Raw genomic sequence first — 14,673 nt, 5'->3', positions numbered from 1 at the left:
CCTGCTCTCCTTCTCTCCCCCCTTTATCCCCCCACCCCCCCCCATTTTGCCTCCCCACATGAGGCTAGACCCCACTTCGCGATGTTCCAGTCCTCTGACATACGAAGAGACAGAGCACGTCCAAAACAAAACAAACCCCACCCTGCAGCGGCGTTACAGAATTAAAACAGAGATATCTTTTACAGTTAAATCCTTAATACTATCTGCCGAAAATGTTCTCATTAACAATATTTAAGCTTGAAATAATCTTCAGTGCTTTTAAGTTAAGATATTAAGATTAAAAAAAAAAAAACAACCCTGGGAATGATTTTAAAAACTAGTCTAGGATAAACCTGGTAATTCCTACTGTAATAGTATAATGGTAATTGTATAAATAGTAGAACAAGCAATAAACCAAGGGTATGAAGTTAAACAGTCTACTTTAAGGTATAGTAAAATAAAAAAATAAATAAATAAAAAAATAAAAAAATAAATAAATAAATAAAACGAATCCTACTTTAATCACTTCCACATTTTCACACTCACGTCTATAACTCTATAACTCTGATTAAAACATAAACATATAACATATAAAGTCCAGATAAAAAAAAAAAAAAAAAGAAAATAAGGGATGTATAATTATAATACCAGTCTCTTTAAACATGGATCCAGCGATCAGATCATAGGTCTTTCCCGTGCCTTGATAGAATACTTTAATTTTAATTAACTTTCAAAAAAGTGTCGGAAACAGCTTCTTTAATTCTTTTTCAGCTTCTTCTTTGCTGAAGAAAATATAATGTCGATCTTGAACTTCCACTTTCAGTTTGGCAGGATACAAGAGGCTGTATTTGATATCGGCTTCCCGTAGCATCCTTTTAATGTCGATGTAGGATCTGCGTTTTGCAGCTGTTGATGGTGAGAAGTCGGGAAAAATACGAATAAGATTATTTTCGAATATAATCTCTTGCTTTTGTCTGAGAAGTGCCATCACATCAAGCTTACATCTTAGTCGCTCAAAGCGGACAATAAAAGACCTAGGTTTAAAGGCGCTTGGTATCTTTGTGCGATAAGCCGTGGCTATCTCATTGTCGAGTTTAAAGTCATCTCCAATTATTTTAGACAGTAATTCTACTGCAAATTTCACTGGGCTTGAGCTTTCTCGTTTCTCAGGTATACCCTCAATTCTTATATTATTTCTTCTGCACCCATCCTCCACGGCTGCAAGTCTGTCTCCAAGTTTTTTGTATTCCGAGTTCGCAGCTGTGGCTTTTTCATCGGCGTTAGATGCCAGTTGTTCCGCTGTTTCCACTCGAGCCGTGAGTCCCTGCTTAACGTCTTCCAGCTGATCTGAAACGTCATTAATATGATCATCAAGCCTTTTCAGTTTGGAATTAGTTTCTTCAATGTGTTCCACTAATTTCTCCAACATGCCTTTAAAGTTCACGTCGAAACGTTTAAATAGACGCGTTTCCTTATCTTTGTTATCCTTCTTGAGCTCAATGGCCACCTTCTTAAGATCATTTGTGTTATCTTTCTTAAGCTCATTCATGGCCGTAACCATGGCAGTGGCCAGTGTAGCGATCATCTCTTTCTGTGTAGCGATCATCTCTTTCAGTTCGGACAGTTCGCTTCTGCTTTCGTGCTCCGCAAGTGAAAATGCAGCTCCTGTTACAGGCTCGCGATGAGTAGATGAGAGCACGTCCTGCAGAGCCCTTTCTAGTCTCGAATGATCCTCAGAAATCGGCGATCCCTCGCGACCTGTATCACTTGCGCCTTCGCTCCCATTTTCACTCTCGACTGGAGACGATACAATGGAGCGGGGTCCCAGGAATTCTGCGCACTCTTCTGCCTGTTCCAGGTCAGTCTCCGTGATGCCATACCTTACACTTGCACTCAGGCCGGAAGTCTGTCCGGACTTTGATGCAGCTTTAAGTTTCTTTTCCGGTTCTTTCTGACTTTTCTTCTTGTTACTCATGCTTGTATATTGTAGTGGAAGTTCCTTGGTCGGGTTAAATACAGGATACCTCTAAATAATATGAAATACGTGGGAAAATAAAGCCGCTGCTAGCGGAGCCCTGCTTCAGACGTCCATCTCCTATAAATGGACGAAACCATTCCTTTTCTGATATATTGATTAAGAGATCTTTTTCCCATTGTCCTCTTGGATCTTTGAAAGGGAGGGACTGTAAAATAATTTTATATGTTGCAGAGATGGTGTCCTCGAAAGTCCTCGAAACTGAGCAATATTTTTTCTGGCATGGAGGAGGGTGCAAGATGAGGAAAATCGAGCAGGTTTTGTTTAACAAAGTTCCTAATTTGAAGATAGTGAAAGAAATGTGTAGCTGGAAAGTTAAATTTGGAATGTAAATGTTCATAGGATGCAAAGATGTTGTCTATATAAAGATCTCTAAGCAAGTTAATCCCAAATCTTTTCCAGATATTAAAAACTGCATATGTTTGCGAGGATTGAAAGAGGTGGTTCTCTACATTTGTTCCATGTCCTGAGTGAGTGGAGTACAATTGGGTTATTAGTATATTGGCGATAACTTGCATTTATTGGTGCACAAAGCAGGGAATATAAAGAAGTGCTGCAAGGTTTATACTTCTATTGCGGACCAAGCCTGTGTATGTTCATCTATTTGTGTCTAGGTTTTTATAGTTTGTATGTTTGCTGCCCAGTAATAAAACTGAAAGTTGGGTAGAGCCATGCCACCTTCTGCCTTAGGTCTTTGTAGGGTCGTTCTTTGGATACGTGGATGTTTTGAGTTCCAAATAAATGAGGTTATTGTTGAATCTAATTGCTTAAAAAATGATTTATTAATGTATATTGGAATGTTTTGAAATAAAAAAAGAAGCTTAGGAAAAATATACATCTTAACAACGTTAATTCTTCCAGCTACAGTGAGATGAAGGGTTGACCATCTATGCAAGTCTTGCTTAATTTTTTCCATACAGACGGCGAAATTTTGTTGATAAAGAGCTTTGTGTTTACTTGTGATATTTACCCCTAGGTATTTAAACTGATCTGCAATGATAAAAAGTAGGGTGTCCAATCTAATATTATATGCTTGAGAATTCACAGGAAAGAGTACACTTTTATTCAGATTAATTCTGAGACCAGAGATCTTTTGAAATTCTGTAAGTGCTGTTAAGACTGCAGGCACAGAATTTTGTGGGTCTGATATATACAGTACCATATCATCTGCATATAGAGAAATTTTCTGTTCCAATCCTTCTCTGATAATCCCCTTTATCTGATAAGCATTTCAACAGTGAGCCGCCAGTGGTTCAATGGTGATTGTCAATAGCAGTGGTGACAAGGGACATCCTTATCTGGTACCACGTTCTAGTTTAAAGTAGTCTGAACAAATGTTGTTAATACAAACCGAAGCTTCTGGATTGGTATACAGTAGTTTTATCCATGCACAAATGTTTGGGCCAAACCCAAATTTCTCTAATGTAGTGAAAAAGTATTTCCATTCAATCATATCAAATGCTTTTTCTGTATCCAGTGATAATAATATTTCTAGGTTTTTTACTTTGCTGGTGAGTATATTACATTAAACAGGCGTCGAAGATTGGAAGATAAGTGTCGACCCTTGGTAAATCCAGTTTGATCTTGTGATATTACAGAAGGCAGCACTTTCTCCATCCTTCTAGCTATGATTTTTGAGAGTATCTTAACATCATTATTCAGAAGTGAAATTGGTCTGTATGATGCACATTGTAATTAAGTCCTTATTTTGTTTAGGAAAGACGGTGATTAATGCTTGGCGAAAAGTTTGGGGTAGAATTTGATTCAATAAACTATAATAAACAATCCTCCACTCTCCCAGACGCGTTGCCACCCTTCCACCCAGCTCAGCTCGTCTTCTGGGGTTTCCCATAATCCTTTTATAGTCCATGACCCGGAAGTGTTTGTCCATGTGACTTTCTATCATTTCCGGGTCAAATCAAAAACTCTTCTTTTTCATCCTGGAAGTATGTCATTCCCTCTGTCGCTGTGACTAAGATGCACTTCCGGGTTAGAAGGCAAATAACAATCCCTGGGCGTCCCTGCAGCAACTCCTGGTTGCCCCCATGGTATCCAGCAGGGCTGTGCATTAAAAGTCCACTGTCCATAATTCCTTGCTGGCATTCGGGGCATCTCCCTGCTGCAAGGAGGGCTCCATCTGACGGCCTGGGGGTGTTGGCCGGGATGAATGGCCGGCCATATCTCACACAGTGGAACCTAAAGTCTCTATGTACAGGTGTAGAAAAAACCTGGAAATTTAAAGAATCCAGATCACAGCCATCTATAACCCAGAGATTGTTGCTGAAATTGCAGATTGTATGGAAAGAGGATGTTGAGGTGTTGACTGACATGTTGTACATGACACGGGTGTGTAATGAACATCATGTCAGCATTTACTCTAGAATGTGACAACCAGTATAATGTGGTCTAGGTGGTTGACATGACCAGCAAGATGGTGGTTCAGGGTTTAGCTCTCCTAAATCCAGCATCCTGGTCTTGAATCCGACACTCAGTTTCCACACTCCCTCAGTATGTGTGTGGATGTTCCTCTGAGCAGCTGTGCAGGTTGGAGACACTAAACTGGGTGTGTGAGTGGACCTGGGAATATATCAAGGGCTACTTTCAGACACATGTCTGATGAGCCTGCTTTAATTCATAAAGATAGGCTCATAAAATTTTATTTGTTCTATGTAGTAGTAGTAGTAGTAGTAAATAATAGTATTATCACATTGAAGAGTGAAATTATGCAACATAGTGCCATGCTCCACTGCCCTATGTTTACTTTTTAGCAAGTGCAATACAGAAAGTACAGTGTAGAACTGATGAGATACAGAGCATGGGACCAGCACATAACAATGACCAACTCTGAAAATTGTTCTTTTTCAAATGTATGCATCTGTTATTAAAATATTTAATCCAATTCAGGGCCACATAGAGCCAACACCAACCCTAACCCTGACAGCATCAGGCGTAAAGAAGGACACACCCACTCCAACACTTCTAGCAGGTGAGTTTAGAATCAGAGACCAGCCTGACATGTATGTGCATAATAGAAAGAACACTCGGCATCTGTTCCATCTGGTCCACATATCTACTAGGTAAGACAATCGCCTGCCTCCTGAACAGTGTGAATTCTTTTTAGGCATGGATTCTATAAGATGCTGAAAATATTCCTTGTGGGTTTGGGTTCAGAGGGAGGCAGAGATTACGTTTGAAGGTCAAAGGCAGAGTACACAGGATAAGCTTTTTCAAAAAAGTATTTATTTGCCAGAAAACTTCAAATAATTACAGAAGAGTGTGGCTCAGTCTTTAATAAGATGTCCATCAAATTATTATATGGCACACCCTTAGTGGAGCATGCCGTCACAAAAGTCGATTTTGCAATACAAGGTGTAATGACATCACCAACAAAAAAAATGATATGGGAAAAATAAACAGTAATAATGATTAAAATAAAACTGACAATATCGTTTTAGTAGTGCTACAGTAATCTTCTGGGGTAGTTAGCTAGCAGGCACACACACTGGCTTTGCAGATTCTGCAATTAGAAAAAAAAAACATTTGAGAGCTCATTTTACAACTTCAGGTTAGCTTTCTTCCATGGAAGGATTTTGAAAGGTTTAAATATTGGCCCCTGTTGACTCGGGAAAATGATCCAATGAAGAATAGAGCATTTCTTTTTGACCCTTCCATGCCTGCTTAGACATTTTGATTATCTAATTTTTGATTCTAACATTGCTTTCAGTGAAGGGCATCTGCAAATATATCAGCTAATGATGGAAAGAAAGAGTTAAAGAAAACAAAAAGTTGCAGCTGCTTCTTTGAGTGCAGTTATCAGTCATAGACACAAAGGAAGAACCAGGACTGGTACGAGCAAGATGTGGATGGTTTGCATTTACAACAGTGGTTCAACAATCAATGAATTTCAAGACGTTGAATTCATATAACATCATCTTTCCACCTTTCTTGGAAAAAATGCAGCTGAGGAGCACCATATTAGTCAAGAAATATTTAGCAATTGGGATTTACTGGCTGGCATGCTGCTCTTTCCAAGTTTTTCTTTTCCTAAATTAAAACTCTCAATATCCTTTTCATGTTTATTCATATTTAAAATAGCACTGGCCTTTTAAACAGAAGAAACTGCCAACCTTTATTTCTCTGAACAATTTTTCAGTCTGTTCTATTGATTCTTTTTATGTTGTTTGAATGCTGGAAGATGTCTTTGAAAATTAAACATTAAATCTGAATTTAGACATCCGAAGTGGTTATGACTGTGGGTTGACATATTTTGTCCCGCTTCTTCATCTTTGTCTTGTCTTTGACCTTTGGATTGGTGATAATGATTACAACTGGGCATACTGAAGTGTACAGAGTTGCAAAGAAAACTCGAATGTCTGATAAAAGGATTGTAACCCTGAGAACGGTCAGGGAATAGAGATAGATGATGTTATCGACCCCAAAGAACAGACAGTAGAGGGTGACCAAGGTGACCACAGCTCTTGACACCTTGACCTCTGCTCTTGCTCTAGACTGCCTGCTCTTTGAACTCCTGAGACTCTTCACTCTCTTGCTGTGCTTGTAGAGGAGTACCAGGATGTAGCCGCTCATGATGGCCATCAACACTATAAAAAGGAGGTCACCAAGAAAATGTACTAGACCTCCAGAGATGAAGCCTATATAATTGGGAAAGCTGACAAAGCAGAACTGAAGGTTGAAAGTGTAAGGAGGGATGGTGTTATTGGGGAAAGAGGCTACGGCACTTATTGGAGCATTGAAATTAGAGACACAATATATAACATAAAGGATAACAATGATATGTATAAGATACTGAGGGATTCTGGACTTCAGAGGGGCAAGTCTGGATGTGGCTGGAGAGACCAGGACTGCCTGGTAGGTGCTAAGCAGACAGGTGAGACTTATAGAGAGGCCTCGGAAGATTCGGAAAGAGAAGATAGTAAACTTACAGCCGACATCATCAAACATGTTCTTGTAGCCAAATGCCACTAATGTCTGTGGAATACTGCGTATCAGCGCCACCATTAGATTGACAAAGGACAAGTGGCATAAAATGATATCAGCTGTCATGAGTTTGCCTTCTGTCACAAAGGTCCGGAGGAAAACATAGGAGACAAAGATGTTGGCTGGAATACTGATAGTTGTGAGGATGAGGAAGGCTGTGGCTTTGAAGACTTGGTTGGTGTCAGTTGTGTCCATGATGTCCTCTGTAACAGAAAAAGAAAAACAAAATAATTTACTCCACCACCAGAAATGAATGCAGTTGTTGAGTCCAAAGGAGCTGCAACCTGTACCAGGAGCATCAGGTACACTCATACATACATTTTAATTCTCATTTTTGGTGGAATGGTTGAGGGTTAAAAATCATAAAAAAGCCTGAAGAGAAAAGGTGAAAAGTCAACAAAGTTGGTGACAGTACCAAAATATGAACCACAATTTACACTAACTATGCAGTTTTCTAATATCTTCTTTAATATTTAAAATATTATCTGACCATGCAAATACATAGGAGTGCAGTACGGACAACTGCCTCATAGACCTTGAATACCAGTTTCACATTCCAGTTGTGATCCCGTCTATGACAAGATGCCATTGCACTTGATTACACTAAACCATAGTGTTATGTTTCAACTTCCAAAGGTATTCTATGTGGGATTATTGGAATGTCATAAGGACCAATGGGATATTTCATTTTCTGACATTTGTACCAGGGAGGCACCATAACTCTAACACTTTGAGGGCTCTGTTATTTGGTACTTTCAGTAGGCTTGATTTTGCTGTGTGGCCAATTTCTGCACTGCTTGCATAACTGTTCAAATATGGGAGCCGTAAAGAGACAGTATAAATCAGTGGCTTCAACTTAAATTTAATTCCATAGGTAACATTTAGATGATGACTGGTACCATGGCACTTTGGTTAAAGCATCTGCAGCCTTACAGCCTTCTTGCCCAGGAGACCTTGACCGATTAATGATAAGGTTACTGTCTGTATGGAATCACATGGAGTGTCAAGAGAAAAACACAGCAGATACTGTACTCCACTTAGGTTTGTGGAATGTGTGGTAGACATGATAGCCATATCTCATTGATGCTACCAATTGTATATAATTGTAAAGTAAGTTTCCAAAATTTCTCCACTATGCTCAATGAGGTAAAAAGTATAATAGGTATGATTTGTAAATGGAAGGATGGGTTTTATTTTCTTTAGAAATTAAGTACAATGTTAATATACTGATTTATATTGACTTAGTGTTCTTCTAGTCTTGTTTGTAGTATGAAGGAAGCATATTTAATTATCCATACATTACTCTCATTTATGTTTTAAATAATAATGCAGAGATGTTTGTGATTTTGCTTTACTTACATGTTTTACACATAGATTTGCTCTGCATGTGTAAAAAAAAACAAAAAAATTAATTAAGTATTCAGTTTGCTCCTTTCTGAAAAGTATGGATATTAAGGCACAAACTAGAAAACTACAGCTGAAGATTGAGCTTAAAAGAATTAGTTACGGTAGCTTATTGAACAAACTAGTCCTGGAGATAGTCAGTCCCATTCAGGTCACACTCACGCTTTAACTCCTTTAACCCCTTTCATGAAGGACAATGTTGGAATGTACCATGTGTGCTCTGAGTTTTGCACTTCATGACCAACTAATTGAAAATCTCCTGTGTTTACATGTCAATAATTGCTACATTCATATGCAATTGGAATGTTTAGAGATGCCACTTTGTGATGTCTTTCCTTCCTCAATTGGAGAGCCATTTTGTCTCCATTCTGTCTACTTTGCTGCTGCTGTTTCTCAGCATTGAAGTGTGCAGTGGGCTTCAGCAGCAGAAATTCAGTTTCTGCAGTATTAAGTTTCTCATCCATAGTATTGTTTATATTTCCAGTGACTTGCATAAAATAAATGATGCATAAAAAGCCAACTCTACCTCTGAACCTTGCTAACATATCCATATTACTAAACGAGAACCGGATATGGAAGCAGGGACATGCCCGTGGACGCAAAAGACATAGTGCGCAAGCGCCACACAAAGCCCCCCCCCCCCCCCCCCATAGTGAAACGGGAGAGACTACGCACGTGCGCAGGCGCCACACAACCCCCCTCCCCCCCCTGCAACAGTGCAAAACGGGAGAAACTACGAACCGTCAGATAGTGATGGGCGGAGTGAAGCCTCATGAAGCATCAACACGTTTGAAGCAATTGTGTCGGAAATCGTATCGAAGCTTCGAAGCATTTGACACTCACCTCTCTAGGGACACCTCCTGGCCATTTGTATTAACAGCACATTTTAACAGTAAACTCTTAGAGCATTGTGGACGAATACCGAATCTCTATGAAGTTGTGATATACACCTTTGAAGTCAAAAATTATAATTGGCAATAATGTCAAGCATTGTAAATCGACATACGCTTAGCAAGTAATTATTCTGCAGTAATCGGATCAACGTTGACTAGTTACGTTAGGCGCTAGCACGGATTACCGTTGTTTAGAAGTAAATGTATGCGTAACGGTGGCTTGAACAATTACGCCAGTCGCACAGCGCCAGGTCTCGTGTTCAATAACAAACCTGGTCAGCATCTGTCTGGGGATTGCAGATTGCCGTTGCCTGATGCGTTTGATTGATAGTTCCGATTATGCGGCAATGCTCCTTGAAAACCTGGTTGGTGTTAGACTTTCTAATCGGGAATTTAATCTGCATAATGTACATTCATATTCTAATTCCAATGTAAAACCAGCATATATCAGTATTTGAATTAAACTCTTCAACCAAACTAGACTACACCTCGTGGAAATGCGATTGGTCCATCACTAACTGTCACTAAATTTTGCAATAACTATACTGATACGAACTGGCGCTACACATCCACATCATCACGTGCATTGGAAATGAGACGCTGAGCTTTTGACGCACAAATGTTTCAAAACGACACATTGAAGCTTGTTTAAAAGTGCACGTGAGATGATGAAGGGGAGGTAAAGCCAAATGTCACTGAGATATGTCGTGTGTTTACTTTTATCAGCACTGTCAATTACTTCACCCCATGTTAGCCTTGTTAATGACGACGCTGTAGACTCTTCATCGATTGATACAGACGCCGACATGAAGATCTACTAATGCACTGGAAACAAAGAGCAGGCAGCTATCCATATTTATAGTAATTTCAAAAAAAATCTGTCTTTGCCAGAAACATTTATTCTTGTTTACCATAAGAGCAGCCCATACTAATCATTTATCTCGAAGCATGCGCAAATAAGACTTGATACACGTATATCACCTAACGTTCAAAGTACAAGACCTGCAGTTTACATATTGTAACATAATATAGCTAATACAACTAATGAAACTACGTTAGCTAGATCTACCATTTCATCATACACATGAAACAAGACACATATTTTCATTAGATACATCTTTATCACACTGCTGCCTCACAATAAGGAGACTCGGGTTAATTTCCCGGCTCCTCCCTGCGTGGTGTTTGCATGTTTTCCTCGTGTTTGCATGGGTTTCCTTCGGGTGCTCCGGTTTCTTCCCACAGTCCAAAGACATGCAGGTTAGGTGCATTGGAGATCCTAACATGTCCCTAGTGTGTGCTTGGTGTATGTGTGTGTCCTGCGGTGGGCTGGCAGGCTGCCTGGGATTTGTTCCTGCCTTGCGCTCTGTGCTGGCTGGGATTGGCTCCAGCAGACCCCCGTGACCCTGTGTTTAGATATAGCAGGTTGGACAATGACTGACTGACTGACAGACATATTGAACATTAATGCAGTAATTATAGCAGTAATAATGAACCTGAGGAAGAAAAGGAATATTTATGAGAAGGGACAGAAACAGTGATATCGTAGCAAACAGTATAAAAACAACATATAACACAGTAAATAGAACATATAGAATATCAAACAAGATATTACACTTCACCAGCAACCACCCGGTATCTCATAAACGGAGCTGTGTTAAAACTCTATTCAGAAGAGTCCACACCCACTGTAATACGAAGGAAACAAAAATGAATGAATAACTTCAAACGGATATTCAAAAACATTCATTAATCGGAGCTTACACAGAAGACGCCAAAAAACTCAGCAAACAATTGAACTGAATCAGAACCCCCACCTCACCTGGCACTCACTCCCTTATCACCACAATGTGTCAGAAGGTACAGCGGGCATCCTGGCCAAGTCAGGCGTCAGAATAGCACACAAACCCACGAACAATCTGCGCACGGTCCTCTTTAATGTTAAAAACAAGAAATCGATAGCAGAAACACGAAACGCAGTTTATAGTATTCCACGCAGTTCTTGCTCAGCAGTATACATAGGACAAACTTCAAAAAGAATCGCAACACGTATACAGGAACATCGCAACGCCGTCAGAAGAAAGGACTCACTTTCATTGATCTACACGCATACTAAATCAACAGGACATTCATTTAACTGGGACAAGTCAAATTTAAGGCCAGTACTAAAAGTGGCAGAGAGCTGGCCGAATCTTGGCTATCAAATGAGAACGCCATCAACAGACACTTGGACGTAAATCCAGCATATGTAAACTTAAGGAGAACATGTTCATAATAAATGAACGCACGTTCGCTCAAACCCCCCTCCCCGGAGGCGCAGTTCCCATTGTCAAGGGGGTGGGGAGCTGAATGAACGCTAAGGAGAAGTGGACTTTGTGCTGGCTTTGTGCTGCTTGTCGCTCTGCGTGTCAATAATTTAAAAGCCTGTACATCACCAATTTTCCTGTGTCACTGTCTTGTCTTGCGTGAAGTTAAGATGTTTTATAATAGTGAGATGTTACTCATATCCTTAGCCCGACATCCACATATCATATGTGTTAACAAAGTGTGTTTTATAAGTTTACATGTGTTTAAAGCATGTGGGATGGGTATTTTTAAGGCTTAAACTATAAAAATGTTTATTTATATGGTCTTTCTATATCGCGGATTTTATATATATATGTTGATTTCTATATTCAGTGAATACACGCATGACACTGTTCACTATAGAAGTGAGGCAGTGCAACACAGAGACTGGAATATTTATGAGAACAGCCAGAGTATTATGGTGAAGGAAGTGTTTTGAACCATATTAGTACAGCTGTTCTTATGCATTCTAATAGTCAGCATTTTAATATGCAAAATTTGTCATTTTATATTTTGACACTAAGTAATCTACTGCACAATAATTTCAGTTGTGTTGATGATCCAGAAAGATTTGTTTCACCAATCACAACTCTGTTGAAATTTTGTAACCTGGTGGTGGAATATGCAGTGTAATGTAATTAATATAACTTCCTAACTCTCGGGTCGAAGCAGTAAGCTGACATGAGGAGTGGAAATGTCCCGCCCCCATGCATTGCGGTTCGATACACTGAGCAGACATGCGTAGTACTGAGATTGCATCCTGATGGGGTGCTGAAGTCTCAGACATGCTGAGTACTGAGATCGTGACGCGACTCCGAAGCCTCTGCCATGCGCACTAGGTTAACTGAGGCTTCGAAGCGTTGAGCAGATTTGAAGCCTCAGACATGCGCACTGGGGTAACTGAGGCTTCGAAGCGTCGAGCAGATTTGAAGCCTCAGACATGCGCACTGGGGTAACTGAGGCTTCGAAGCGTCGAGCAGATTTGAAGCCTCAGACATGCGCACTGGGGTAACTGAGGCTTCGAAGCGTCGAGCAGATTTAAAGCCTCAGACATGCGCACTGGGGTAACTGAGGCTTCGAAGCGTCGAGCAGATTTGAAGCCTCAGACATGCGCACTGGAGTAACTGAGGCTTCGAAGCGTCGAGCAGATTTGAAGCCTCAGACATGCGTAGTACTACTGAGATTGCGTCATGGCGGGCTTCAAACGGGGATTTGAAGCCTCAGACATGCGTAGTACTGAGCTCATGACGGAACTCTGAAGCTTCAGACATGCGTAGTACTGAGCTCATGACGGAGCTCTGAAGCCTCAGACATGCGTAGTACTGAGATTGGATCATGATAGGGCTTCGAAGTCTCGAGCAGACATGGTTACTGAATCTTTGTGAAGCCTCAGCACACTCAAAGGCATTGACCTCTATATTTTGAGAGTCTATCTGACACTTAACTCTCTAGTTATATTTTGTAATTCGTATTGACATTACACACTTCACTTAATATAGTTAAACTACAATTCAGGTAGTTGCTGAGAATTATTGTTCTTGTGGATTGCTGTGATTTCCTTTGTCTGATACATAGTGTCAAAGATATATTGTCATATATCAACTTTATATATATATAAAAAGATTAGGTAAATCGTGCAACCTTTTTATGGAACACTTAATTTTGTTCAAAACCGTACGTCATATAGTATACATCTATAAATATAATTTTTTTGTCTTCATTAGGAGAATACAACAATGATACTCTCGTGTCAATTAAACCAATTTAACGTGCATATGTCAAGCAACATATTTCCACATCCGCCGCAGTAAGAACAGTAGTAGTAGTTCAGTTGTGCGAAGCTCGTTGATTATCCTGATTAGGTGGCTCAATGGTATCGCAACTGTCTCTCGGTAAAAACACCAGCGGTTCGCGTCGTCGATCCTCCACTTGTTAAAGGTTTTTTTCAATTCCTCCATTTAACAATATTTTCAGCTTGGACGGATAGCGAGCGAATCGAGCTGTCGAGGGAAGATTGGGCCGCCATAGACGGGCAGGGGGCACACGTCCCTAATTATATTGTGTATGTAAAGAGTTTCACTGTAAAACGTAATAAGCTTCATATTTGTGTGTTTGGAGACCCTGGTGTCGTACTGAATTTGTATTGTAGAAAAACAAACTACTGTCCAGCATGCCTAAATGTGTCTTTTCGTTTCTGATCGCTATACGGCACTATCAATTTAAGACAATTCGCTATAAACAGTTTCAGCCAATCAGCGCCTTCTAAACATGCAGAATGACAGTGTGAACCTTTATTGTAGCGGCGCAGCATCTTCGTTTCAGTCCGTCATTGTCCTGTTAGACTATTTACTGTTAAGTGCTGCTTGAGGTAGCGTTTATAGTACAACAGGTAGCCTACGTAGTTCTTAAATTGATATTGAAATGCACACACAAGTCTCCTAAATTATTTATTGAAATGCCTACATTTACAGTGTCCATTTTAGGAAGTCGTAGTTTTTACTTGTTATTAGGGATTACAATTTCTCAGTGTCATATATTATTCGTTACTACTCGAGAGTCCCGCATCATTGAGATTCTGATTTATATTTGGTATAAGCAATTTTTTTAAAAGGAGCGTTAATTGAACTGACTATAGCAGACTTGTCATCTTCTTAAAATGACTTTATTGATTTGATGTTGACAATCATAAGGTCAAAAACCAAGGAGGCGATGAGTTTGCACGGACTGTGCTGTTTCTTTTTTTTTGTGACATCGCATCAGTACAGTGCGTCAAATTAACAATGCATTCTGTCGTAAATGGCAGCGCATACGCTTTTTTATATTTCCTAAAGGCCAATGTGTCTCAGTTTGCTCATTAATATATTTTGACAGTGTATTTTAGTGAGAATGATTATAAACATATTACCCACGTTCATTTCCCATGTAGATATGTAACGTTTGGTGAGAATAAATAAAAAGTAACAACACATATAATAGTTATGTTGCATTGTTTATGATTAACAAAATTCATAGTTTATC

General features: G+C 39.7%; 1 protein-coding gene across 1 annotated transcript; it reads right to left on the bottom strand.

Moving 5' to 3' along the window:
- Window positions 1-6,241: 6,241 nt before the first annotated feature.
- LOC114649250 (olfactory receptor class A-like protein 1) lies at window positions 6,242-7,207 on the bottom strand. The gene has a single exon (XM_028798753.1). The coding sequence runs from the start codon at window positions 7,205-7,207 to the stop codon at window positions 6,242-6,244; it is 966 nt and encodes a 321-aa protein (XP_028654586.1).
- Between the last annotated feature and the right edge of the window lie 7,466 nt (window positions 7,208-14,673).

This window comes from Erpetoichthys calabaricus, chromosome 3, assembly GCF_900747795.2.
Source record: "Erpetoichthys calabaricus chromosome 3, fErpCal1.3, whole genome shotgun sequence".
Lineage (NCBI taxonomy): Eukaryota > Metazoa > Chordata > Cladistia > Polypteriformes > Polypteridae > Erpetoichthys > Erpetoichthys calabaricus.
Note: the sequence above shows the minus strand (reverse complement) of the source record. Positions and strands in the feature narration are given on the sequence as shown.

Excerpts from the sequence above, each read along its gene's own strand:
- LOC114649250 (XM_028798753.1), bottom strand. The coding sequence starts at position 7,207 with ATGGACACAACTGACACCAACCAAGTCTTCAAAGCCACAGCCTTCCTC.